Genomic DNA, 27,907 nt, shown 5'->3' with positions numbered 1-27,907 from the left:
AGACTGACTTTGAAGAAGAACGTCCACGCATTGCGAAATTGTGATCAGTGTTCCTTCTCAAGAAAACATGAATCAGCAGCTTTCTGGTTTATCAGCCATTCGTTATCCGATCAGGTCGGTCAGATTTGCATTAGCAATTTTTCTAACAAATGTACTTCAAACTTCTCCGCGATTGTCAACGGATTTTAATCGATTTCAATCCTTTTTATAGACATTTTACATAAAATTTTTGCTAGCAGTTACGACTATTGAAATTGAGAATGGAAGTACATAATGTTGGCAATACCACTTACGGATTTCTGTACTTATTAGAAATTAGTTTGCTTCTGAAAATCGGATGAGATAAAGCTGAGGTAATTTTTGCTTTCCATCCTCTTAGTAACAAAATGATGCTAATAGTGCTTGGTAGCTCTGCGAATACAATAGCAGCACTGGTCAATGCAAATTTGCAAACTGAATTCTTTCCTCCATAGTCTGATAAATTCTTCATATTTTGTGGACACACTTGGCTCTCAAGAAACTGCTGATTCACAACGCATTCCTTTCCGAATAATTATGGTGGCCAGGAAGTAAAAACGAAAACGGCGTCTGCAGTTTCTGAGGAAGACTACAGCTGTTTGATTGCACAATCGGACCATAAAATTCACGAGAAAAGTATCGTTATCCCGATTGACGATTCCAGTCACGTACGCCAGAAGTGTACCGGAAAGAATTTTGCCAACTTGCTGTAATGAGTTGGTTGTAACCAGATGTAACAAATCTATTTTTGTGCGTACGCATGACTTATTAAATAATTCAATTAGCATCGTTTTCTACATGATCTCTGAAATCTTTTTTCATGATAACTGTCAAGTCGTTGTCTTTTCAGTCAAGGAAGTGTTCCGTGGTTACAAGAAAAAAATTAGTTAGTTCGTTATAGAACGCTTTAAATTAATCGTGTATCTTTTTTGCATGTCAAATTTCGAGCAAAAATATTGTAATATAATCTTAATGAGAAGCAGTAATATAGTAAATTTTATAAGAAGCGATTTGCACCTGCTTACAAAATGACGGATTAGGAAATTTCAGCTATTGTGCCAGTGTTATGGAATTCCATTGAAAAGTTGTTATGATTGAAAAGGAATGGAAAGCATAGCAGTTGAAAACGGAGAAGAGAACAACACGAACTGAAAGGAAGAAGGGATTAAAAGAGGTTGGATAATAACAGGAGAGAGAATTGTGATTAACAAGTCGGTTTCAAATTTTTTTATTTCTCCGAAAAACAGTTTTGAAACGTTGCTTAGATGTTTTTCTAGTTGCTCAATGAATTCCTGTTGATTACTGTGCATAAGCCATAGTATCCAGATCAATCTGCATCAACATATTACGTTATACAGAACCATTAGAAAAAACTTGGTAAACAACAGAACACAATTTAAACGAAAGAACACAAGGAAGACGTCTTGATTTGAATCATTCAATCTGGTTAATTTTATAAACACAATACAACTGCAAAATAATCCGAATTTTGTTTACAGTTAAATCTAAATTATTGTTTTACCGCCGCGATTCAAGTTATTAACTTAGTGTAGCAAATATAAGAAAATGCAGTTTAAAGTCAAAAGAAAAAATCAGGCAATTATTTTGACTTTCTTAGCTCTTGATTTAATTTGGCTGCTCTTGTAAGCTCGAGAGCGTTGGGTGAAAATACGGATTTCATTTTTATGGCTATGCTCTGAATGCATGTTCGGTTGCAGAAAAAAATTTTCAGCTGAGACTCAGAAATTTTATCAGTCAACCAGTTATCATTTTTCAGTTATAAACATGGTCTGCTGTCCTTTCGGGCCCATGTGTATCATCCCAATTTTACTATTCGTCTATCGAAAAATCATATTGCCTTATTTGATGCCTTGGTTTGCGCGAATGGGACTGATAAAGCCGGCAGAGGATGAACAGATCACAGAGAAATTGACTTGCACTGGAAAGTGTCCTATTATGAGCCCCAAAACAGAAGCCACACAAGATGGACAAGAAAATGCTGAAAATGAACTTAAATGTCCTCATAGCAACCAAGAATCAAAGAAGTCTATATGAAGTTGTATCGGCATCGATGGAATCAGGTGTGCTGTATACAGTGTAAATACAAGTTGTAACTTAGAGGTGTCTTTATCTTGAATAATTGCTATGATAGTAGTTAACTTTCATAATTTTTCTGAAAAAAAATGTGTCTACCAAGTATAGGGATTTGTTCTATTTAGAGAATATGTAAATTCGTCACATTTCTGTTGGTATGATTTTTTTAATTGGTACAAGCGTTGGGTTTTAGATTTTGAAATTGTGTAACTTGATATCTTGATAGTTTCGAGCAATGATTTCGACCCAAGAAGGCATAATTTTGACCGAAAGTGATAACAGAACGGGTGGCGATCAGGAAGATGATGATAATGAAAATGTGGCTGAAGAATGGTTGAGAACGCCAGATACTGTATTCAAGGATGATTCATTGTTTGGAGAACCCGAAGAAAATGGCGTCTGTGGCTCTGGAATCGAAACAGATCAAGATGATAACTGTCAAGCCAATAACCATTTGAAGCTATCTGAGGCATTAGATCACGATGTGAAATCTTTAGGATGTGAACGATTGTTTGAACTACAGAAAGTCATGCTAAGAAAGGTGATGCGAATACTTTTACACTGTTTTTTTAATTGTACTCGTAACCTTAAAATGCACTAACAAAAGTAACCTTCAATTTACATTTTAAAAAATAGTAAACCGCATATTTGCAAGCCCCTTATTTTCAACATTTCTATGCTAGTTTATTTTACTTTATTTAATCCACGAGTTTTTAACCAACAAATTCAATAGCTCTAGTTTTGAGAAAAAAATGAGTACAGTTACGGAGAAAGTCAGATAGAAGATTGCCAGTTTTCTGCAATCAGCACTAAATTGAGCATCATGTGAAATTTGTCGAACTCGATTTCTGCCTCTCTAGTTTTTAGCAGACAGTTGCATCAGTTTAAGAATTTCATGATCAAAGTGCTGATTTTCCCTGACGCCATCATAATTTGGTGAAATAGGAAATAATTTGTGATATCTTGACCTAAAACGAGCACAAAACACTCCCACTTGAATACCTCGTGAAACTAAGAAACTTTCTTCTTACAGAATTTTTTGTCAAATAGAGCTCCAGCTTTTCAAAGATTACAGGTGCTGGCTCTACGCTACCAAGAAAACAGCCTCACAAAGTTCTTTTTGACCTCAAGTGCAAGTTACATCAGAAATTGCTTTCTCAACAGTTGCCGAATCTTGGGATGATTTCTTCAAATCAAATTCTGTTACTAATAAGGAAAAGTTTCGAACTACCAGGCAAACATTCAACGGCCATTTCTTCAAATCGTTCTAAACTTTCGGTAACCAAGCTTAAAGAAACCTACCATGGAACTACTTTAGATTTACTTAAAAGAAATTTTAAGCTTGGATATCTTCAGTATCCTAATAACTTCATTACTTTTGAACTTTTGTTCATTGTGTATTACGTACTTTCACTTTACACTCCATATGACAAATTAAATGATATATGTCACTGGAATGTCACGGTAATTCCATGAACCCAGATAGCACAATTCCAGATGTGGTCTTTGACGGTATTTCCGGTCATTTCGTAAAATAAAAAAAAAATGTGAAAAAACGAGCTTGCTCTGAAGAAGCATTAGCGCTTACGCTGCATGTAGTTGATACCCCGGATTGAGCTACGCCAACATCAGAAAGTTAAAAATGAAACGCTATTTTGCTATTAGTCACTGGATGTGTATCTATAACATACCTTAAACACCTTAAATAAAAAAGTTCCTCAGTGGTAAAGCAAAACAAAATAACCAACGGTTCAGATTCATCTGGGAATCAATTTTGAATAAAAATTCGACTGTTACACCACCAAAACAATATCGGTTCGAGCAAAAACATCCGCTCCAACATCGATGACAGACTTAAGAAACAAAGAATTTATTTCCTTGATCAGGTAAAATAAAATAAGTTTTTACAAATCAAGAATTAAATATCAACCTTACAATGAGCAAAGGGAACAGGTTACGGCGTATTCATGCCATCTGACCCTGCGATTCATGCCATCTGACCCTGGCCCTCGGAGATTCTCATTGTTTGCCTAATATTATGCAATTCAACTATTAATACAATCAAACCAATTCGTATACCAGATTAGCATTTTTACTGAAGTTTTGCCGAAGTTTGCTGTAGTTTTATTGATCACTTTGTCGATAGTCTTGGGTTAACGCTACGTACACACAAGCACTAAAAACAACTAGCACAAATCGAAGTTTAAATTTCAGAAAACTTGTTAAGAGTCGTTGGGGAAAAAAGCGGTATCTTGAAAACTAATCGGTTTCATAGACTTTGTTTTATTGTTTTTGCGCAAGAAACAAAACCCTGAATTCTACCTCATAGAATTTATTCCGATAGGGCGTATTTAGTTACTTTTCAAAGACTTTCCAAAATTTTTCAAAGACCTTTATAATATCATCATTGCTTACTAAAAACACTTCCTTACTTTTGTGATAAACCGCTGAAATTTTCGAGCCGCTGCCTCCGGTGATGTTTTCAAGAATAACCGCTGCCTTAAAGAGGCCGTGAAGCAGCTTGGAAGTGCTTACAGAAATAGCTCGCTTTTTCAATTTGCCTTTTCAACTTGTGTTCATTCATCAACGCATTTGACGACCCCCGTGTATTGCGGCGTTCAACGAAAGAAAATTTGTCATTGAGTTAAGACTTTGGATAATGCTTACTGTATGACTTCAGAACAAATTTTAGACGCTCAGATACATTTAGGTGGTAAACTTTTTAAAGATGTTTCAAAGTTCCTTGAAGTGTCGTTATATCGTCAAAAATATTTTAATTCAAGTATCTTTTTCTGAAGGAGAATTAGTTGTAATATTGGGTAACTCGTACCATAAACAAGAATTCCATATTGCACAATGTAATTGAGATTTTTTTAGTCAATAGAAAATGTGTGAACAAAAATTTGCTTTCTGGCTAGTGATTTGTTGTTCACATGCGGCAATTTCACTTTGATTTATACTGTTTTTTTTTTTGTTTTTTTGGATCGGATTTTTTCTTAATGGTTTTCCCAATCCATTCATTGTTCATTCTAGGCCTGATTTTTTTGCTTTAACCAAATTTCCCTTTCGCTAGTAGTTTTTTGTTCACATTCGGTATTTTGACTTTGATTTTCTGTTTGTTTTTATTTTTGTGATCTGATTTTTTCGGAAATGGTTTTCCCAATTCTTTCATAGTTCGTGCTAGGTCTAGTCTTTTGTTTATTCACTGAAAATTCTTTGAATTGTTTTTTGAATTATTCACTTCAAATTCTTTGAATTGCGTTTATTCGCTGAAAATTCTTTGTATTGTGCGTATTTGGCCTGCTATGTTCTTTTATTTCATCGTCAAGATTTTTGTCACAAACATATGACGTCACAACCACTTCCAATGTGCTTTTTGTTCATTCGTTCATGCAATTTCGACTGAAGTTCGTGCGTGACGTCCTTTTTCACTCTTGGTGGAGCGAGTTTTTTGTTCATTCGTGTGATTAAATTTTTGGTCACAAAAATGACTTCCTCACTCCAAAATTGACCTTTCTGTATATTCAAAGAGATAAGGTCAAGTGAATGTGCGTCATTCTAATTGAAGGTTATTTGAGAGGAGCTAATACAGGTAGCAATGACAGATTCTTTGTCAAAATATAACATCTCATCCTTTGATGAAAAGATTAATTTTTTTGGTCTGTCTTTTTTTACTGTTCTTTAGACTGCAGATCTACGCAGCTGTTGCGGCTATTTTTTGGCAATCTGTCAGCTATGTTTTACTGTCAAAGTTTTTTTTTGCCTCTGACATCGAATCTAGCGCAGCCTTCTTTTCCAGAAAATCTAATTTTGGTTTAAGTTCTTGTTTGTACCCAGTCAGTGAGTTTTGCACAGTAGCACGTCAATATCAATATCGCAATTCTTTGATAATACTACACTCCTACTGATTTCACTTTAGCGGTGATCACCTCTACACAACCTCCTTTGTTGCCCTTCTGAAGTGGATGTTGTCCGAGATAGCCCAGTGGTGGACGTTCAGACAAGTACGAGTATGATTGAGATCGTTCAGTGCCATTGGTCACCGTGTACCTTTCGACATCCTAAAATATTTAATCCTAAACGATTTCTCACGGCAATTAGGTTTCTTTTTAGTCCCCAATTATCTGTGTTCGACGAAGTGGGATAGAGTCTGGCGCCGACTCAGAAAATCTGCGTTACACACCACTTTCCATTAACAGAGATTAAAGCTCCTGCTATGCAGCAAAGGTCAACCGCGGGCTAAACATGCTCCTATTTCTATCAGTTTTAAGAACGAGCTAAATTCTGTGCCGTCCGAAATGTGCAATAGTTGCTGTCAAAATCTACGCAAAAGCATTCATCTCTTTTGCTCAAAGAAACCAACCGATCTGGCGGTAGTCTCTTGTGCAACCCTGTTGCAACAAATATTCTGAACTGAGAGCTTAAATTTCAGACAGCTTGCATCAGGTTCTCCAGGAACGAAAGCAGAAGCGACCGACAGCCTACAAGTAACAATGTCTAGAGAAAGAACTTTGATGGAAGATTGAGATGGAAGAAAAGAACGTTTCTCAGGAGGAGAAATTCAGTTTGTCAGGAAGGAAGAGATCATTTTTCACGAAAGTCAGGAGCAGAGAACTTTCTAGAAGAGCTTCGTCTCGACTCATAGTCACGTACGTGCAATGAAGGGGGCAAAGACGAAATTAACGTAAAAGATCAACAAGACCGCTCCTGCAAATCTGCTTGGTGCAGAATGTTCCAACATATTAAAAGAGAAATTATGATATGAAGTTAACCCATTGCTGCGAAAGGTCACTCAAAAAAGAAGGTGTAATGAAAACAGTCGTCAAATGCGACAGAGTTTGAGCATTTTTTGTACAGTTTGTTGAATTTAGAGCCATTTTCTGCCATATGTTCAGGATTGTAATTTTTCAATCGAAAGTATTAAAGATTAAGGGGGCCTCGTCGCTCGAAGTCGGTCTCCTTTTTGGTTCAACTAGACAAACTCAGTATACGTTTCATCACATTTAAGTGGTTTTTTCAAATAACCAAATGGGTTTAAATTTTCTTAAAGTTTTTTTCACCCATTTCCTTAATCTTTCATACATTCTGCATGCTTATTTTTCAAACAGTCTGCATTGTGTTTTAATTGGCTTCTTTTGCCGGAGCCAAATTAGTAGTGTTGTTAGTATTTTATTGGCCCTTGTGCCTTTAAATTGGGGCTTTTCCTGATTTTCAAGGCTTTTTCACGTATTTTAATGTTTATGCAATTGAACGTTTTCGCATTTTTCATTGTTATGTGAAAACAACACAGCTAGAAGTGTAACGGAAGCTCTATTATACGTGATTTTTCCAATTGTTTTTGAAAGAGAATGTTGAACAGCATCTTGAAACAACAATTGTGAAGGCTGAGTTTAGTTCTGATTTTTTGGAATGATGCGTGCGATATATGTTTTTTTTGTAATTGGACAGCTGCGGTTTAAAATGTTATAATTTTGAATCTTTTGGGTAAATTTGCATTTGTTTTTCTTTTCATCCTGAATCGTAAAAATTGTTTCGGCAAATTTTTCGGGTCAAATGCTTCAATTCTGGCTACCCGTAGCCATCTATTCCAGTACTTTCGCAACTTTCCCGTGACTAATCTTTTTTCAAACATCATAGTTTTTTCAGGTTTTGCAATTTTAATCTTCAGTGAGATCTTAGCTTTTTTGTTTGTTTTGCCGCATAATTGCAATCAATTCCTCCCCTGATACGGCAATTTGTCAATTGTCTTTTTTTTTTATCAAAATAGGAATCTTCATAGCTGTAGTCTTTTTCCTTTGACCAAAGAAGCTCTTACAGTTTTTATAATTACGTACATTTTTTATAGCTGCGAAGCTGTAAGCTTAGTGGAGCTATATTGTGGTGCTCTTGGTTTGTTTTTTTTTGTCTGACGCTCATTTTAAATTAAAGTTGTTCACACAGCAAAGCTGAACAAGTCAAATTTTCCGAATGACTCCTTCCTCTCACTAACGGCATTTGTGCGCGTGACATCATTTCTCACTCTCTTTAGAAAACTTGTTAGCTCATTTGCGTGATGAGATTTTGATCATACGTGACTTACTCAATAAAATGACTTTCGCACTTTAAAACTTAAGTTTTAATTTGAATTAGTTTAAGGCCAGAGGAACTCACATGTGTAATAAAGGTCCCTAATCAAAAGGCTTCTGCGCAATGAGTTTCAATATTTATTAATTTATCGTTTTATTTTTGTACATAGTTTTTTGAGCGGCGTTGATAACTTTTGCAACTTATGTTTCTATCTCTATTATACGGCATGCACGTCTGTTCTTTTGCAGCTATTCCGGCAATCTGCCGGCTATGTTTAATAACCTTTCTGACAGCTCTACAGAAGCTTCATTGTCTTCCGAAAGCAAAAGAGAAGAAAAAGTTTTCAAACGCAGTCGTGTTTGTTGCTGACCACCTTCAAGCGCACCTTTAAAAGGTAAAGGAAGTCCTAAACATGAGCCGGTTTCTGAATGAATTTCATGTCTCGGAAAACGCGAACATTCTGAGAGAATCCACTGAGCGACCATCAAACTGTGGGGTAATGATCAGCCAAATTTTTATAGGTCAAAATGCTAGAACTAAAATTTGGCTTATTTTTTAAGATCTAAATTAGATGAAGTGATCAAGCCAAATGGCAGCATGATTCGTATCACTTGTTGGTTGTCCATTTTGTTGATATAATGCGGAGCTATTGGCAACAATAGCATCATAATATTTTTTCTTATTTGGTTGTCAATTTTAGCATCTATATTAAAATCGCACAAAGCCGTTTGGGACGTGGCAGAAGTGTATTATTGAATAAATTCATCTATGATAGTAATAGAATTTTGCTTATTGGCTTTCAGCTTATTACAAACAATTTGAATGCTTGGGAGCTGTAGTTAGTTTGAGCACAGACGGCGACGTGGAACGGAGTATGAAAAGTACTAACGATAATTGCTCGCTCGTGGACCTGAATCATCACGCCACCGTCTATTACGTCTAGAGAGTTTGATTTCTTTAACTAGGTTTTGCGAAACAATATGGATCATCATCGCTATCTAAGTTTGTTTAAGTTAGGCATATAAAGTTGGGTAATTTTTTAAGTGCTTGATCAATTGTGTCCAAATCTGGAATTTTTTTAGATCTTCTTAATAAATGCAGGATGTTGACCTCGTTAGTGTTTAGTTTATCAAGTTAAGTTTGCACTGTAGATGAAAGGAACAATAGACCCTTCGGTTTTTTAAGCACCGTGATTTAGGTTGCCTATGAGTTAGCACTATTGGGGAAAACACCAGTAAAGCAACTTGCAACGTTCTGAAGACCCTAACCTAAATTGATACCTGTTTACACACCAATTGTTTTATGGACGCTAATATCTGCTTTTTATACATATTTAATAGCACATGCAGGAATCCACCCTGAACTCATTGTGGTCAACCTGGGAAATCTGACATCTTCCACGATACTGATTTCTGTAATTTCAATTCTTTTTCTCATTAAATCGTTTTGTGGATAACGTCTTCTGATTGCTCGTTGTTTTCGGGAAGCCGGTACGCTATTGACATGTCGTTTTTTGTCGACTTCGGTACTCAATTGACCTGAGACTGACTCTACTTTCTCCGTTGTCTGCTCCATTGCTTCAACGTGTGGTGCTTTTTTTTCTTTTACATTGTATGTTTATGCGTTTTCTCTTGTTTTACTGTCACAATTTTTTTGCCTCTGACATTGAATTGAGCGCAGCCTTCTTTTCCAGAAAAACTAAATTTATTTGAAGTTCGTGTTTGTATCCAGTCAGTAAATTTTCCACAATAGCAATTTTATGGATTCCTTAATAATACTCCACTCCTACTGACTTCGCTTTGGCGGCGATCATCTCTCTGCTACCTCTTTTGTTGCCCTTCTGAACTGGAGATTGTCCCAGATAGCCCAGTGGCGGATGTTCAGACGAGTACGAGTATGATTGAGATCGTTCAGTGCCATTGGTCATTGTGTGTCATTCGACATCCTAAACTATTTAATCCTATACGATTTTTAACGACAATTAGGCTTCTTTTTAATCGCCCGTTATCTGTGTCGAGGAAGTTGGATATCGTCTAGTGCCGACTCAGAGAATATGGGTTACACACCACTTGCCTTTCACAGATTAAACTGCTGCTGGGCCGCCAAGATCAACCGCAGGCTGAACATGCTCATATTTTCTATCAATTTCGGCTCTTCTGCTGTCCAAATTGTGCAACAATATCTGTCAAACTCTACGCATTAGCATTCAACTCTTTTGCTTAAACAGACAAACGGATCTGGCGGTAGTCTGTAGTGCAACTATGTTGCAGCAACAAATCTTCTTGACTATTTTTGGCCTAAAGGTCTACTGTTGAGTCAGGAACGAGAGCAGAACTGAGTAACAGCATACAAGTAAAAGATGCTAGACAAAGAACGACGACGGAGGTGGACCATTTTTTGTATGTTTAGGATTGTAATTTTCATTCAAAACTAATGAAGATTTGGTATTAAGGGGACTCAATGGTTGAAGTTGGTCTCGTTTTTGTTCAGCTAGACCAAATCAATATTCGCTTCATCAAAATTAAGCTGTTTGTTCTACCAAATAGGTTTAATTTTTGTAATTTAGATTTTTCAGGTCAAATGCTTTAATTGTGGCGACCCGTAGCCCATTGTGCGAGTACTTTCTCAACTTTCCTGAGGCTAATCTTCTTCAAATATCATAATTTTTCTGGTTTCGCAATTTTTACCTTCAATAAGATCTGAGCATATTTAATTGCTCTCAAATGAAGTTTGTAGCAATTATAGTAGCCCTGGGGTTTTTTTGCGATTTTTCGCTTGATCAATTTTTCGTCTGACACATTTGACTTTTCGTCCTCATAAACGAGATAAACAAGTAGCGCTCGGCATTAAGTTCTCTTAGAGCCCTAAGCTTTACTATACTATGAGAGTTCCGTTCACCAAAACTGTTTTGAGCAGACAATTTCATTGGTTGAAGGACAGTTCTTAATCTTAAAAGCTTGGCCCCCTCAGTTCCCCACTGCCACAACCACCCGCAACATAATGCTAGCATCCCGAAGCTCCAGCTGGCTACTACCGAAGCCAACCGCTTGCCTGGCGTTTGAGAGCAATTCGCCCGACGTTAGTTGGTTATGTTTTTTGATTAGTCGCATAATTGCAATCAGTTCCTCGCCTGATACGGCAATTTGTTTATTGTATCTTTTCCAATCAAAATAACAAATAGTCGTACAGTTTTCCTGTTTTTCTTTTTTATTTGGTTAACCTTGCTGACAGCTCTACACAAGCTTCATCGGCTTCCGAAAGCAAAAGAGAAAAAGTTTTTAAAAGCAGTGTTATTTTCCGCTGACCTTGATATTACCACAAAATTCCTTTTTGCAAAAGAACTACATGAACTAACACGCTATTGATAGACCAATTTGTGAGAAAGTAAAACAAGAACACCACACTACTTCGTGCTGCAAAACTCTGTCCTTTTCATTTTTGTTTCACTTCAAACTTTTTTTCGTACTGAGCGATTGTTGCAGATTTAGCACTCGCAAAACTACAAAAGTGGCTAAAGTACCCTATATCAATAAAAAAAAACCATGGGATTTACCTGTTTTATGGATTTAAAAGGATTGGAGTCATTGGAAAAAAGGAAAACTGGGTGCCCAATTTACCAAAAAAAGCAAGACAATTTTGAAAAGTACTTCAGAAAACGGAGTGTGCCGGTCGACAATTCCTGACAACCATCAGAGTAAATGCAAATTCAAACTTCCAAAGAAAAAAATACTGTTCAATTTGAAGATCAAAACACCAAAGAAATTCTAATATTTCTAATACATTGCATCTGAACAATAACTGAAACATAAACAATTTTTAACGATTTCAGAAAAATGTGGTCACTGAGTTAAAAATGAGGAAATGTGAGAACAAAATATAAAACTCTCAACTCAAAGTTTGTGATCTTTAAGATTTTTTTACCAAAGGCGACGAATTGGGACAGTCGCAATTATTATGCACTTATTTTGTTATCAATATCTCTAGAACATTTATTCTTTGATAAAATCTACCGAATATCCCATTTGTATGTTTAGGATTGTAATTTTCATTCAAAACTAATGAAGATTTGGTATTAAGGGGACTCAATGGTTGAAGTTGGTCTCGTTTTTGTTCAGCGAGACCAAATCAATATTCGCTTCATCAAAATTAAGCTGTTTTTTCTACCAAATAGGTTTAATTTTTGTAATTTAGATTTTTCAGGTCAAATGCTTTAATTGTGGCGACCCGTAGCCCATTGTGCGAGTACTTTCTCAACTTTCCTGAGGCTAATCTTCTTCAAATATCATAATTTTTCTGGTTTCGCAATTTTTACCTTCAATAAGATCTGAGCATATTTAATTGCTCTCAAATGAAGTTTGTAGCAATTATAGTAGCCCTGGGGTTTTTTTGCGATTTTTCGCTTGATCAATTTTTCGTCTGACACATTTGACTTTTCGTCCTCATAAACGAGATAAACAAGTAGCGCTCGGCATTAAGTTCTCTTAGAGCCCTAAGCTTTACTATACTATGAGAGTTCCGTTCACCAAAACTGTTTTGAGCAGACAATTTCATTGGTTGAAGGACAGTTCTTAATCTTAAAAGCTTGGCCCCCTCAGTTCCCCACTGCCACAACCACCCGCAACATAATGCTAGCATCCCGAAGCTCCAGCTGGCTACTACCGAAGCCAACCGCTTGCCTGGCGTTTGAGAGCAATTCGCCCGACGTTAGTTGGTTATGTTTTTTGATTAGTCGCATAATTGCAATCAGTTCCTCGCCTGATACGGCAATTTGTCTATTGTATCTTTTCCAATCAAAATAACAAATAGTCGTACAGTTTTCCTGTTTTTCTTTTTTATTTGGTTAACCTTGCTGACAGCTCTACACAAGCTTCATCGGCTTCCGAAAGCAAAAGAGAAAAAGTTTTTAAAAGCAGTGTTATTTTCCGCTGACCTTGATATTACCACAAAATTCCTTTTTGCAAAAGAACTACATGAACTAACACGCTATTGATAGACCAATTTGTGAGAAAGTAAAACAAGAACACCACACTACTTCGTGCTGCAAAACTCTGTCCTTTTCATTTTTGTTTCACTTCAAACTTTTTTTCGTACTGAGCGATTGTTGCAGATTTAGCACTCGCAAAACTACAAAAGTGGCTAAAGTACCCTATATCAATAAAAAAAAACCATGGGATTTACCTGTTTTATGGATTTAAAAGGATTGGAGTCATTGGAAAAAAGGAAAACTGGGTGCCCAATTTACCAAAAAAAGCAAGACAATTTTGAAAAGTACTTCAGAAAACGGAGTGTGCCGGTCGACAATTCCTGACAACCATCAGAGTAAATGCAAATTCAAACTTCCAAAGAAAAAAATACTGTTCAATTTGAAGATCAAAACACCAAAGAAATTCTAATATTTCTAATACGTTGCATCTGAACAATAACTGAAACATAAACAATTTTTAACGATTTCAGAAAAATGTGGTCACTGAGTTAAAAATGAGGAAATGTGAGAACAAAATATAAAACTCTCAACTCAAAGTTTGTGATCTTTAAGATTTTTTTTACCAAAGGCGACGAATTGGGACAGTCGCAATTATTATGCACTTATTTTGTTATCAATATCTCTAGAACATTTATTCTTTGATAAAATCTACCGAATATCCCATTTGCATGAATTTGCAAAATTTTTCCTGGAGCTTCAAATTCGAAATGTACAGAAATGATAATTCGTATAAAAACGATGGAAATTAATTGCTTAAATCACTATTATTGTTGTGTTGATGTTGGTATTACCAACACATATACCTCGAAAAGTATATATCTTCGGGAGTTGCTAAACGCAGAAAACATCTACAAATATGAAGGGGATGGATTAAAGACCCGTTTGTCAAAATGGAGAAAAACTGATAAAACTGGAAAATTTTTCCATATGTGTCCCAAAAACTAATCTTTACTTTTTGATTTCATGCCGTCTTAGCAACATAAGCACTGTCCGCATTTATAAGACTAATAAAACTAGCTTAGTGTCTTTCCTGCATTATAACGCATTCGAGTTTTGCCTGTGCATCTCGTTTGAAATGCTTTTTAACAGTAGCCAAAAAATTCTTGATCTTATTGTGGTGGTGCTGTGTGTTTGTGTGTACATGCATGCGTGCTTTCGTATGAGTAATTGTGTGTGGATGTATGTGCGTGTGTGTTTAAAGGGGGCATTCAGAAATACATCATCTGGTAGATTTTACAAATTGTTGAGAGCAATACCTGGAATGATCTCTATTTTCAGGTTCGTCAATCTTGCGGTACGGGTGGATTCTTCGGTTTCAAGCACAGATCAATGTGCGAGAGTGACTTCTGTGTTTGTTCACCCACAGGAACAGGCAAGACTCTGGCCTACCTGATACCTGTTGTGGACGCTATGGAGTCATTACAGGGATCTTTACTTGGACGACCCAAAGTACTAGTTTTAGCACCAACAAAAGATTTAGGTAAGGCTGATTTTGATGTAATTATTGTTGACCCGCCATTTTTCTGAACTTGTCTTGAACATTAAACATATTTCGAGATGTGATAGTCAACCAAGACGAAACGTATGGACTTAAGTTCGGAAAAGGATAGCTGGAGCCTAATCAAAAATCAACATATTTACATCCTTCTAAATCTGATTGATACATAATCGAGCTTCAAAATGACCGCTTTTAGACGTTTTTCCCGGGGAATCTGACTGCGAGAGTTGACTGGGGTTAAATCTTCAGTAATCTGCTGGCAATCTTATTCGTACTTTTTGCTTTCTTGAGGTCTATGCTAAATCAAATTTGATTACTCATCTTTTTAGCCGGCTATTATAGCGTTCCTATTTTTTTTTTACAATTCAGAGAATTTCTATTACAATTCAAAGAATTTGAATTGTATTGGGGCGCTGTCTTTTTTAAGTGATTTTGGTCACGTCGAAACAGGAAATGGAGCGAAAAAGTAAGTGGTTTTGCGGTGTGATATTTTTTTGCTCTAATTTTAAAGTAGAGTGAGAAAACGGTGTTTGAACAAAAATTCGCTTTCTCGCTAGTGGTTTTTTGTTCACATGCCGCAATTTTACTTTAATTTTTACTGTTTTTTCGATTTTTGGATCGGTTTTTTTATAAATGGTTTTCCCAATGCACTCATAGTACGTTCTAGGTGTAGTTTTTTGTTAAGTCAATGAAAATTCTTTTAATTGTACGTCAGGACTTGTCTTGCTATGTTTTTTTTTACTTCGTCGAACAAAAAAAGTTTCGCTTTACCTCATTTTGCCGCTTTTTCAACATTTTGCGTGAAATCTTTTTGACTTTTCTAGGCTAGTTTCTCTTCTCTCATTCTGTTAAAAGTGATTTTGAACATCAGTTGCTCAGCAAAGCAATTCAAAATGAACAGAGTCAGTATAAAAAATTGAAGTCAGAAATAGAAACGGGATAAAACCCATAAAGGCCAATTTTGGATGCCCGCTATTTGAACGTCGTTCCTATAAGTCTTAGTTACCATCTCTAATGCTTATTTGTATTGGTAGTAGCCCCTGTAGCCTCTCTTTAAGAAACAGACGTATGTTCAACTACGAAATGCCATCAAAATAAATCGGACTTATAAAAATGTTTTTGTACAAAGATCTTTTTTTTCAATATCTTCTATTCTTTCAATCCCAATCATGCTTATTGGAATCAACGGCGGCTATTTTCCGGCAATCTGCCGGGTATGTTTTTTATCGCGCCGAAGTCGTACATAAAGCTCAAGAGTAAATAGTTTTCAAGCGTGAAAGTTTTGTAATATATTTTTAAATTGAATCCCTTTTTGAGAAAAATTTTTTACCTGCGGAAACTTGACTGTTTTATGATGGAGCTCGTTTTAAAAAATTCCGTTTGTTATGTTTAAAAATTTTTTTAGACGTTTGTTTCGGGTCACTTCGAGGTGCAGTTTTATGTTTGGTTAATGACGATTCTTTTTTTACATCCCTAAGTTTCTTACATTCCAATGAAATTGAATTGCATGGGTGCTTTTAAATTACTCCCGAACAAAATTTGGAGCAATAATTGTGAATGTGCGTGTCTTTTTTATGCAAAGTTTTGGTGGACTTTTTTTCGCACATTTTTCTAGCAGTTTGACCTAAGTTGCGCGTATGCAGATGTTCAGTCCGTTGGTAAAAGAAACGCGATTGTAGCATAGGCTACCACAAAGCCCTGATAGCCGAGTGGTTAATGCTTTAGGTTCAAACGCTTCCTTGGTCAGAAGTTTTTGCATGTATAAAAAATAACCAAGACTACAATATCTCAATTGCCCGGTTTGTTTTTGAGAGCAATTTGTTTTCAGTCGGTTTATGCTTTACTATTCGTAGTGGAGTTTTGGTTTTGTAAAGATGTTTATGAACGAAAGGTGATTATTGATTCTCTATTGATTTTTTTGGTATTTTTTTAGCAAAGATATTTTATCAAACGTGACATACCGCTCTCTTATCAACTTCTTATTCCCATGTAGGCTCCCCCTCCTCCGACTGAAGCAGGCTGCAATTGATTAGAGCTCGCACTAGTCGTTCGAGAGCAATTCTTCCGACGTTTAGTGGGTTATGTTTGTCTCTCAGAATTTGTCCTGTTGTGATCTGTTTCGCGTGACATTTTTGCTTTGAACATCAAAAGCCATACTGTTGGTCTTTTCAGGCCGCTCTTTTACTGCTCATTTAGTGCTTTTAGGTGGAGACTTTTAAGCCGAGTTTTATGAGAGCTTGATCAAATTGCGTGAATTGATTAAAATTGTTTATCAAAAATTTTTCCTCACTCTTGCAACAGTCAACGTCTTAAAAGGTCATATAGTCACGTAAAATCAGAGCTATAGTCAATTTGTTCCAGAAAGAGAACCGGAATTATAAAAGTCATGATTTCTGTGTGCCAACGTTTTAGTCTCATAAAGTTTCTTGATTTTCTCTATATCAGTTGGTTTTCTTTTATGCTTCCAATGTTTTACCAAACTCTAAAGGGAGAAACATATCTAAATAATCTAAGTTTGTATTCCCACTCCTGCACTCTGAACGAGATTTTGACACTTACATTATAGTCTTTTAGGGTTGCTCTAAAGCCTTTCGAGGTCACTAAAGAAGTTGTATGTAACAAAAGTTTTTTGCAAATTTTTGCATTTTTCAAAATAGGCAAGTTTTTCGAGAAAATTTCAAACATTTTTTAAAAAAGCATATTTCACACCTATTTTGGAAATTTGCTGCCTATATTTTCACCTGGCTTGACTTCGACCTCTTTGATTGATATAGAGATTTTTTTTATTTCAGCTCGGGAAACATGAACAAAATTTGGAAGTCTTTAATTGATTTTCAACGTTTTCAGTTGACCAAATATTCGATGTATGTGCTGCCTTGGTGAAGAGGCAAAATTTGAAAGTGGTCAAAATTGGAAGCAGTAATTTTGCGACCCAAGATGAGACGACTTCGTTAGTTGAGATGTGTCCGATCACTGACGAATATTATCCTAAGGCTGATATTGTCATAGCAACTCCAGGTCGCCTAGCAGAACACCTCAGAGAATCACAAGGTGAGTCATTATTACGGTATTGTTATCTGTAGTGTCTTGTATCTTGTGCCTTCAGTTCTTTGGGTGCAAATTATTTGCGACACCCAATTGCGTGAGTTAGCGCAACATTTAACATGCAATGAAGTACGGGTACATAAAGCAAGAGCTAACGGAAAGGATTCCTGATCCGTATGAAAGCTGTTATATCAGCAACGTGTTATTATTCTTCCTCAATTATTGTAAATTGTATAATTGAGAGCTTATGAGGTAGAAATTGTTTAATCGTAGATACAAGCAGTTCTGGATCGAGATTTTCTCAATTTTCACTCATTTGTCTCTGAAACGGGCTATTTTTAGCCTTTTCAGTAGAATGAATACTTGAATTCTCTGCATTATTTAGTTTTATTTAGGATTCTCGCTGAAATACCTCCGATTTCTGATAATTGACGAAGCTGATGAACTGTTCAACAAACACCCTTTTGATTGGCTGACACAAATCGAGGCTTCCGTGTATTGCAACGACCCCGCCATACCTAGAATACGGTCTCGAAAACGTCTCCTGAAAGACCTCCTCCGGAATGATTGGGTTCCTTTACAAAAGATACTCGTGTCCGCTACATTTCCTACTGCTGATCACATTCTTCTCCCATTTAATCTGCAGAATCCGCAATTAATAATTTCAGAGTCTATTTTCAAAGAACTAACGACGCTTAGTTTGGACGATTGTCTGAATTTGATGTGCATTCCAGGAACGGTTTCATTGAAGTATCTTGTGTGCGAAGCGGTCGATAAGCCATTGATGTTTCTTTGTTTTGTGTTGAAGTTGAAATTGGTCAGATTTCTGTGTATTGTGAACGGTTCTCAGACGGCAGAGAAGTTGGCTTCACTTTTAACCGCTGTCTCTGGTCAATCAAACGTTTGCTTTCTGTCCAAAAGCAATGCGCCTAAACACGCACAGTTGCTCAAGAAGTTTAAGCAGCGCCAATTGAACGTAAGTTGATTCAGCAGTAGTTAGAGAATAACTTCTCATGTGCGAATTTATTTGTGTACTCGGTAGAGTTTAGAAGAGGCAAAATCGAATTGAAATCAACGAAGCAGTCAACAATCTATTTCTGTAATTGCCGCTGAAAACAGTTAGACAAAACTGTTTTGCAAAACCAATAATATTTTAATGTAAGAAATTCAACAAGGGTTTCAAAACGCAGAGTATATTTCAAATTTTGGTTTTAGCAGTTTATAAGAAGCAGTTTATATGAGTGCGAATTTTACAATTAGCTAAATAGTTGATGAAAAATATGAACACTTCCAAAAATACCAGAATATCATGAGTCAAGTTATTATCGATAATGGTCCACAAAATTGATTTTTTTGCTAACGGAGCTGCAGGGCCATCAGTAGTACAAAATTCTGACGAACCTCAACAGGGGGGGGGGTCTTTTTAATGCGATTTTTTGCTTGACCAATTTTGTGGAAATTTTTGGAGACAAATTCACGGTGAGAAGGGCGGTTATTAAGTGCTAAGCCCCAGCTGGCTACTACCGAAACCAACCGCTCGGGGATTGTTTGAGAGCAATTCACCACTCGTTAGTCGGTTATGGGTATCAGATTAACACCTCTATTGATTTTTCCCAATATGATTAAGTTACCTTCAAGATCTCTGTGAAAAGTAAAATTGACCACGTTGAAAATCGGAAACTCCTAATTTTTGAATTTCGTTTCTGTTCAGGACGGCAAAAATCATTACCATTAGAGCTATGTAATTAATAGCAGCCCTCATCTTCTCAGCAGGCTATATTGGGCTCCTAATTTTTACACTCTGATGGATTTGGATTGTGTTGGTGCGGTCTTTTTTAAAAATGTTTTAACGCATTTTTTTAATGATTTTCAGCCTTTGAAAAGGGTTAAACAGGTGAAGCTCCGCGGTCATTAAGTTACAATAAAAGCCATCAGCTGTCTTTAGTGGTTTTTTAGGTGCTTCAAATTGTGAATCGATTGCATTGAGAAATTTACAAAACTGCAATCTCAAACTCTAAGTTGTTTTGGGCTATATAGAAAATCGAATTGATAAGAGCATCGTGTATTATCGGTAAATTGAACGTAGTAGTACTTTCTGTAGTAGTAATCAAGGGAGACACGGTAACTTAATAGGAAAAATTACATTTACGGAATAAATTATTTTCTTTGAGTATATGATTTTTCTGTTTGCTTATTAATAGCCGCCGTCAGTTTCTCAACGGCTATTATTTAGGTGCTCTCCTTTTTTACAATTCAAAGAATTTGAATTTTATTGTGGCACTGTCTTCTTTTAAAGATCTGTGCACACATTTTCATGATTTTTGAAGTCAAATTGAATAGTGATTTTGGTCACGCCGAAACAGGAAATGGAGCGAAAAAGTGCGTGGAACAGATTCGGTGTTAAAAAATTTTTCTACAACAAGAATTGAGTGTTTGTTACAAGTAGTGAAACAAATTTATTTTGATTTTGTTTCTTCTTTTCAACCATTTTTGTAGTTCAGTCTTGAACATTATAACCTTCAGAAACTGTAATAGACCTTTTGGCTGAGAAAAATTGGTTTGATGTTGCAAATTCTGGCGAATTTTCGAGAGAAATCAATCAGATTGTGCTTTTCTCTTTTTAATAGCCGCACAACGATAGCTGGGGCTATTATTGGCCTTCTCTTGGTTTTTTATAATTCAAAGAATTTGAATTGTATTGGGGCGCTGTCTTTTTTTAAGATCTGTTCACACATTTTCATGATTTCTGAAGTCAAATTGGAGTAGTGATTTTGGTCACGCCGAAACAGGAAGTGGAGCGAAAAAGCGAGTGGTTTTGCGGCGTGAAATTTTTCGTTCTAATTTTACAGTAGAGTGAGAAAACGGTGTATGAACAAAAAATCGCTCTCTCGCTAGTGGTTTTTCGTTCACATGCGGCTATTTCGCTTTAATTTTTACTGTTTTTTTCGATTTTTGGATTGGTTTTTTTTCTAAATGGTTTTCCGAATCCATTTATAGCTCTTTCTAGGCCTAGTTTTTTGTTTCAATCAATTTTTTTCTCACTAGTGGTTTTTTTGTTCACATGCGGCATATTTTGATATTGATTTTCAGTTTTTTTTATAATTTTCAGAGAATTTCTATTACAATTCAAAGAATTTGAATTGTATTGGGGCGCTGTCTTTTTTAAGTGATTTTGGTCACGTCGAAACAGGAAAGGGAGCGAAAAAGTAAGTGGTTTTGCGGCGTGATTTTTTCGCTCTAATTTTACAGTAGAGTGAGAAAACGGTGTATGAACAAAAATTCGCTTTCTCGCTAGTGGTTTTTTGTTTTTCACTTTAAATTTTACTGTTTTTTTCGATTTTTGGATTGGTTTTTTTTTCTAAATGGTTTTCCGAATCCATTCATAGTTCCTTCTAGGCCTAGTTTTTTGTTTCAACCAATTTTTTTTCTCACTAGTGGTTTTTTTGTTCACATGCGGCATTTTGATATTGATTTTCAGTTTTTTTTGAATAAAATTTTTTGATCTCATACTTTAGAGATGTTTTTCCCAATTCACTCATAGTCCGTTCTAGGTCTAGTTTTTGTTTAATCAATGAAAATTCTTTAAATTTTACGTCTGGACTTGTCCTGCTATGTTTTTTTATCCGCTCTACCTTTTGATCACGTTCCATGTAATGTAAATCACGATTTTCACAATCAACTTCTGGCTTACTTCACTCACTGTTTCAATTGAATGGATTTTAAATTCTTTCACGCATTGAATTACGTAATTTAGTGAATGCGGCCAATGTCAAAAGAGCAAAATCAACAGAAACGGGATAAACCGATGGTGATTAAGTCTTTTTGAATTAGGTTACAAAGTTCATTAGAGTGTTTGTTAGCTGGCATTGGTGTTAAGATTATTAGCTTCCAGTTTAGAAGCTGAATTAAGTATAGTTTAAGAATCTAACTGAAACGGCACGCCAAATTAGAACACTTTTGGACGCTGAGAAAAAAAGAAAAAAATCGGTTAGTTTGTCTCTTTTGTCTTTTTCTGTTTCAATCCCAATTTGATTCAAGTGCGTCAACGGCGGCCATTTTCCAGCAATCTGCCAGCTATGTTCCATGGTTTAGCTACGAACTGAATGAATAAGGTATCTTTTGTTTGATTGTCATGTAGTGATGAACGGGAAGCAAGTATTCGAATTAACACTATGTATCCCTTAGATGAAAACTACCAATTTATAACATTAAGTGGCTTCTGGGCATCGAGAGCACGGTTCTCACTTTGTTACCTGGTTATCCGGTACGTCATAAATGACACATTAACTTTGAATACATTTCGATTCAGGTGAAGACATTAAATGTGTTTAAATGGCGAATCAGTTACCAAAAATAGTCAACATGAAGATTTCAGTTAATTGCTTTCAGGGAATAATTTCCAGTGACGTGTTGGCGCGTGGAGTAGATCAGGAGTTTGAGAACGTGCTCATATACGACTCTGTTCTGGACGCCAAGAAGTTTGTTCATAGAGTTGGCAGATGTGGTCGAGCTGGTAGAAAAGGAATTGCTTACTCTTTTGTCTCTCCCTACGAAATTGACTTTTTCCTTCATATGACTTCAGTGCTAAAGGTTGACAAGTTGGAAAGTATGTCCGTTGATGAAGAACATGTCAAGTCGTTACGACCGCAATATGTCGAGTGTTTACAACAGTTGAAGAATGAAACCACCGCACGTCAGGGAAAGAAATTGAAAACTTCAAAACATAAATGATTGGGGAGAAATTTTGTCGAATTGAGACTGAATAAAAATTCGTCTGATTGGTTTTAACGAGAGTTGTTACAGCATACGCCGCTTGAGTGAATTACTCATCAATGAATTACTTTTTGCCATTGATAAGTGTTTTTGAGAGAAAGTTGCATATAGATAACCATTTTGAGCAGTTTTTTTGCCCATTTGGTTCATTGTTTTTGCTTGTTTTTTTTTAATAATTTTTGATTGATGCTGTAGTAATTTGTAACCCTCTGAAATTGAGACCACACTGTATTTGAGAGCCTAATAATGTATTATTAATTGCCTATAATATATTATTTGTTGTCTTCGAGTCTTTCAGGTATTCTACCGATTATGGTTTTTAATTGCTTTGGAACGAAGTTCATAGCAATTATTGTAAACGTGGTGGTCTTTTTTTATGCAATTTTTTTCGCTCAACCATTTTGTGCTTTTCTTCAAGAACATTCTTTGACTTCTCAAGTGACTTTTTCATGCTTTCGTTCTTCACTTTGTGTGACCTCTAGTCCTCTCACTCCTAAGTAAAGCTTGTTCGTAAAATAAAATCGATTGCAGCATAGCAAGAGGAAGGGACTGATAGCCGAGTGGTTAGTGCTCTGGTGAGGGATTGGGAGGTCCATTGTTCGAATCCCAGCGTGCTTAACTGTTTTTGCACCCATAAAGAAGACATTGATCTAGGCTACAGCCCCTGAATTAAATTGCCTCGCCTGTCGTTCAAGTGTAATTCTTCGTTAGTCGGTTTATGTTCAGATAAAGCATTTACTTTTTTCTTACATTTATTTTGATTTCGTTGTTCTCGAATATTGATTTCTGTTAGAACGTGGACTTCTCTTTTTGAACATTGTACGTTAAAGATAGCTAAATTTCTTATGTATTTTAGTAAAGAACTGCTGGTAATATTCAAAATGAAAATGATGTCTTTCTGAAAGTTATTTATCCTACAGAATTTCTTTTCCTTATCAGAACAATAAACCCCTACCTACATAAACACACCAACCTTGGGACTTTCTTTTCAGATATTGATTTGTTTTTAGAAAGTTGACTCATCTTTACAACAATGAACCTTAACTTCAGCTTATTTATTAATAAATAGTAATTATGAGCTGCTGGTATTATTGACGGCGAAAAGTCAGTTTGAAGTCTTTTTCCCATAATAGGTCCTCCTGCCTATCAAAACTACAGGCCATCTTCCAAATTAACCCACTACCCTTCCCCAACTATCTATCCCCATATGTGCTCCCATGCACCTATGCGCTCCCCTAAAAATTTACACTTCCCCTCTATCTACCGCACCTACTATTATCTCCTATCTGTTACTCCCCAAAAACCCTACCCCTACCAAACTTACCTATCTCCCACCTACCTGGAACCCATCCCCATGACCGCATCAGAAGGATTTAGGAGTTTTGATCCGATTGCAGTTCCTCCTCCCTATCCCTACGTGTCCGCTTCTTACGCAGCCCCACCGTACCTACCTACTCCTATCCCCCACAACTGTTCGTGTCATTTCCGGTATTATACAGTTTTTTTTTTTGGTTTTCTTTGATCGCATTTAGGTTGTTTGACCTAGAAGCGATAGTCAACATTTAAGCGTCTTCGTAAATTTGATTTCTTTTGAACTTATGAAGATCGGTTTTGTTTCTGGATCCTTATGGCTGCTTTAACGAGGTTGAGGTTGTTCAGTCATTTGGCCTAAACTTACTTCACCCGAAAATCAGACTCATGGTAGCTGATTTACGAATTTCAGGTGGGTATATGGCCAGGTTTATCAAATATGAAAAGGCCATATTTAGAAGTTTCTGACCCCCTGTGACTCTGTTTCTTAAAATCTTCTGCTTGTATACCCCCTCTCACAGCCGCACGATTCATTGGCTTTGACAGAGTCGCAATCATTCCAAGCAAGCCGAGTAGTAATAGTTGAGCAAGAGTGGGGGGGGGGGGCAGAAGGATGTATAAAGATTAGGTATTTGGGGGGGGGGGCAGAAGGATGTATAAAGATTAGGTATAGCCTATTTTCATCCAATTTCCAAAGATGTACCTAAGAATAAAGGGAGAGCAATAGACCTGTCAAATTGTCATAATTACCCTAGTGTTAATTATCTTAATTGCCCCAGGAGAAATGCAGCCAGTTGTGATTTTCCGCTCTAAAACACTTCAGATAATCCTATGTACTTCATGAAATATATCTACAGAACTTTAAATTTCATACATTTCATTCACGCATAATCTTCAGAATTTTAACTTTCATTCAATCATTTACGTAAAGAGAAAACTATTTCATCATTTTTCATTGAAATTCAGTCATTTTTTACAAGAATTTAATCAATTTTGTGCTATTATACGTAAATTTTCTACTATTTTTTGCCAAAAAGACCCAATTCTTGTCAAAAAAAGACCCAATTAATGCCAAAAAATACCCAATTCTTGGCAAAAAATAGCCAATTAATGTCAAAAATACCCAATTATTGTTAAAAATACCCAATTATTACCAAAAAATACCCAATTCTTACCAAAAAATACCCAATTCTTGGCAACAATTACCCAATTTTGTCAAAAATGCTCAATTATTACCAAAAAATACCCAATTCTTGGCAAAAAATACCCAATTGCCAAAAATACACAAGTATTGCCCAAAAATACCCAATTCTTGGCAAAAAATACCCAATTCTTGACAATAATTACTCAATTCTTGCAAAAAACACCCAATGATTGCCAATATACCCAATTGTTGCCAAAAATACCCAATTATTACTAAAAATACCCAATTCCTGGCAAAAAATCCCAAATAATGCCTAAAATACCCAATTTTTGCCCAAAAATACCCATTTTTTGGCAAAAAATACCCAGTTCTTGACATAATTACCCAATTCCTGCAAAATACCCAATTACTGCCCAAAATACCCATTTATTGCCAAAAATACCCAAGTCCTGGCAAAAATTATCCAGTAATTGCATAAAAATACCCAATTCTTGCCAAACAATACCAAATTCGTGACAAAAAATAGCCAAATATCGTCAAAAATACCCAATTATTGTCAAAAATGCCCAATTATTACCAAAAAATAACCAATTCCTGGCAAAAATTACCCAATTGCCAAATATAACCAAGTATTGCCAAATATACCCAATTCCTGGCAAAAAATCCCAAAAAATGGCAAAAATACCCAATTATTTCCCAAAAATACCCAATTCTTGGCAAAAAATACCCTGTTCTTGACATAATTACCCAATTCCTGCAAAAAAATACCCAATTATTAACAAAAAATACCCAATTTCTGGCAAAAAAATCCCAAATAATGCCAAAAATACCCAACTATTGCCCAAAAATACCCAATTTTTGGCAAAAACTACTCAGTTCTTGACATAATTACCCATTTCCTGCAGAAAAATACCCAATTATTGCCCAAAATAGCCATTTACTGCCAAAAATACCCAAGTCTTGGCAAAAACTACGCAGTAATTGCATAAAAATACCCAATTCTTGCCAAAAAATACCCAATTCTTGGCAAAAAATAGCCAATTATTGTCAAAAATGTCCAATTATTGTCAAATATACCCAATTCCTGGCAAAAATCCCAAATAATGCCAAATAACCAATTATTGCCCAAAAATACCCAATTCTTGGCAAAAAATACCCAGTTCTTGACATAATTACCCAATTCCTGCAAAAAAATACCCAATTATTAACAAAAATACCCAATTCCTGGCAAAAAAATCCCAAATAGTGCCAAAAATACCTAACTATTGCCAAAAAATACCCAATTCTAGGCAAAAAATACCCAGTTCTTGACATAATTAAACAATTCCTGCAAAAATATACCCAATTATTGCCCAAAATACCCATTTATTGCCAAAATTACCCAAGTCTTGGCAAAAACTAAACAGTAATTGCATAAAGTACCCAATTCTTGCCAAAAACTACCCAATTCTTGGCAAAAAATGGCCAATTATTGTCAAGAATACCCAATTATTGTCAAATATACCCAATTGTTACCAAAACTACCCAATTCCTGGCAAAAAAATCCCAAATAATGCGAAAAATACTCAATTATTTCCCAAAAATACCCAATTCTTGGCAAAAAATACCCAGTTCTTGACATAATTACACAAATCCTGCGAAAAATACCCAATTATTGCCCAAAAAACACAATTATTGCCAAAAATACCCAAGTCGTTGCAAAGTACCCAGCAATTGCATAAAAATAACCAATTCTTGTCAAAAATACCTCAAACCTTGCCAGAAAAATAACCAATTTGAGCTGACAATACCCAATTTATCAACCTCATCTGAAAAATTACCCAAAATTTACTCAATTTTTTCCCAAACTGATCGAATTTTCTCTTATTATTCCCACGATTTCGTAACTTTAGAACCTTACACGTTTTAATTCTCTCTCATGATTCAATTATTTTTAACTGGAGGGAGATGATTCTCTCTCATGATTCAATTAATTTTAACTGGAGGGAGATGACCTCTGTTTTGTGAAGTCTGGTAAACACTTAATAACAATTCTACTGGGAAATTGTTAATAATCTTAATTTTTCCACGTAATTAGACAATTAGTCACTGAATTGACAAATACGTTGTAGTAGCGTCAGATTTACGTTATATTATCGTCACTACTTCTCATAACAACCTCACAATTACATCATAGTATCGTCCCAATTACCTCATATTGTTATCATAATTACGGCATGATGTCGTCATAATTACGTTAGTGTCGTCATTATTACGCCATAATATCGTCATAATGACGTCAAATCCAATTTTGAAGTTCTTTATCATTTTATTCAAATTCATATGTTCGATTTTAAAATTTCATGATGCCAAGAACTTCTAATCCAACGGAACAGTGTCCTTCAAGCAGTAAACTTAATATGAGCACAGACATCAGACACTTCACTCTGAAAGTTGTTTACATTGCTCACAATCATTCCGCAACGATGAGAAACTGCAGCATCATATTGCTTCCGCACCTGCAACGTCTCTGATTTTCAAGAAAAGGTTTTCATTAGACAATTCACCGTTTCCGACTTATGATCAACTTCTTCATCACAAACGAAACAATTGACAGCATTCTGCTCCAGCATTCGAATTTTCAACTATTAAGCACCAGATAACAATCCCTTATTTTTAAATCCCATTGTTGTCTCTGATGACTCAGGTCTCAGTTTTCTCAAATCAAAATTGAGAAGTGAAGATTTTCTACCGAATCTTATTAATTAGCGTCCAGATACGAAATGAAAATTTTATTGTATTACAAATGTCACTTCCGTGCACTGGCATTCGACTTATATGACAGCAATGAGCTACATCAAAATTCAATGAAATTTATGCAGACATTTCTGTCAGAGACAAGAAAGATGGTTAAAATTTTCAGGAGTACTTGAAGACAAAATTCCTTTATTTGAAGAGCTGACTGACCAAAACATTCAACTTTACACTGTTTTCT

At 35.8% G+C, this 27,907-nt stretch overlaps 2 protein-coding genes across 2 annotated transcripts in view; both read left to right on the top strand.

Annotated features, from left to right (window-relative positions):
* The first annotated feature begins 781 nt into the window (after positions 1-781).
* Positions 782-27,907, top strand: part of LOC142339268 (NADH-ubiquinone oxidoreductase 75 kDa subunit, mitochondrial-like) — a 494,345-nt gene continuing 467,219 nt past the window's right edge. The window contains exon 1 of the mRNA XM_075389165.1: positions 782-793. The gene's annotated coding sequence lies outside the window, so the exon portion shown is untranslated. The remainder of the gene's footprint in view (positions 794-27,907) is intronic.
* LOC142339280 (ATP-dependent RNA helicase DDX51-like) lies at positions 1,215-22,493 on the top strand. The gene is made up of 5 exons (XM_075389191.1): positions 1,215-2,653; positions 14,441-14,642; positions 17,508-17,711; positions 18,101-18,681; positions 22,095-22,493. Exons 1-5 carry the CDS (start codon positions 2,348-2,350, stop codon positions 22,434-22,436), a joined length of 1,635 nt encoding a protein of 544 aa, XP_075245306.1. The 5' UTR covers positions 1,215-2,347; the 3' UTR covers positions 22,437-22,493.

Source organism: Convolutriloba macropyga, chromosome 1 (assembly GCF_964194025.1).
Source record: "Convolutriloba macropyga chromosome 1, txConMacr16.3, whole genome shotgun sequence".
Classification (NCBI taxonomy): Eukaryota; Metazoa; Xenacoelomorpha; order Acoela; family Convolutidae; genus Convolutriloba; species Convolutriloba macropyga.
This window is presented reverse-complemented; position numbering and strand designations above follow the sequence as displayed.

Excerpts from the sequence above, each read along its gene's own strand:
- LOC142339280 (XM_075389191.1), top strand. The coding sequence starts at position 2,348 with ATGATTTCGACCCAAGAAGGCATAATTTTGACCGAAAGTGATAACAGA. Across the intron at positions 17,712-18,100 it reads ACACCTCAGAGAATCACAAG|GATTCTCGCTGAAATACCTC; the intron begins GTGAGTCATTAT and ends AGTTTTATTTAG. Across the intron at positions 18,682-22,094 it reads TTAAGCAGCGCCAATTGAAC|GGAATAATTTCCAGTGACGT; the intron begins GTAAGTTGATTC and ends AATTGCTTTCAG.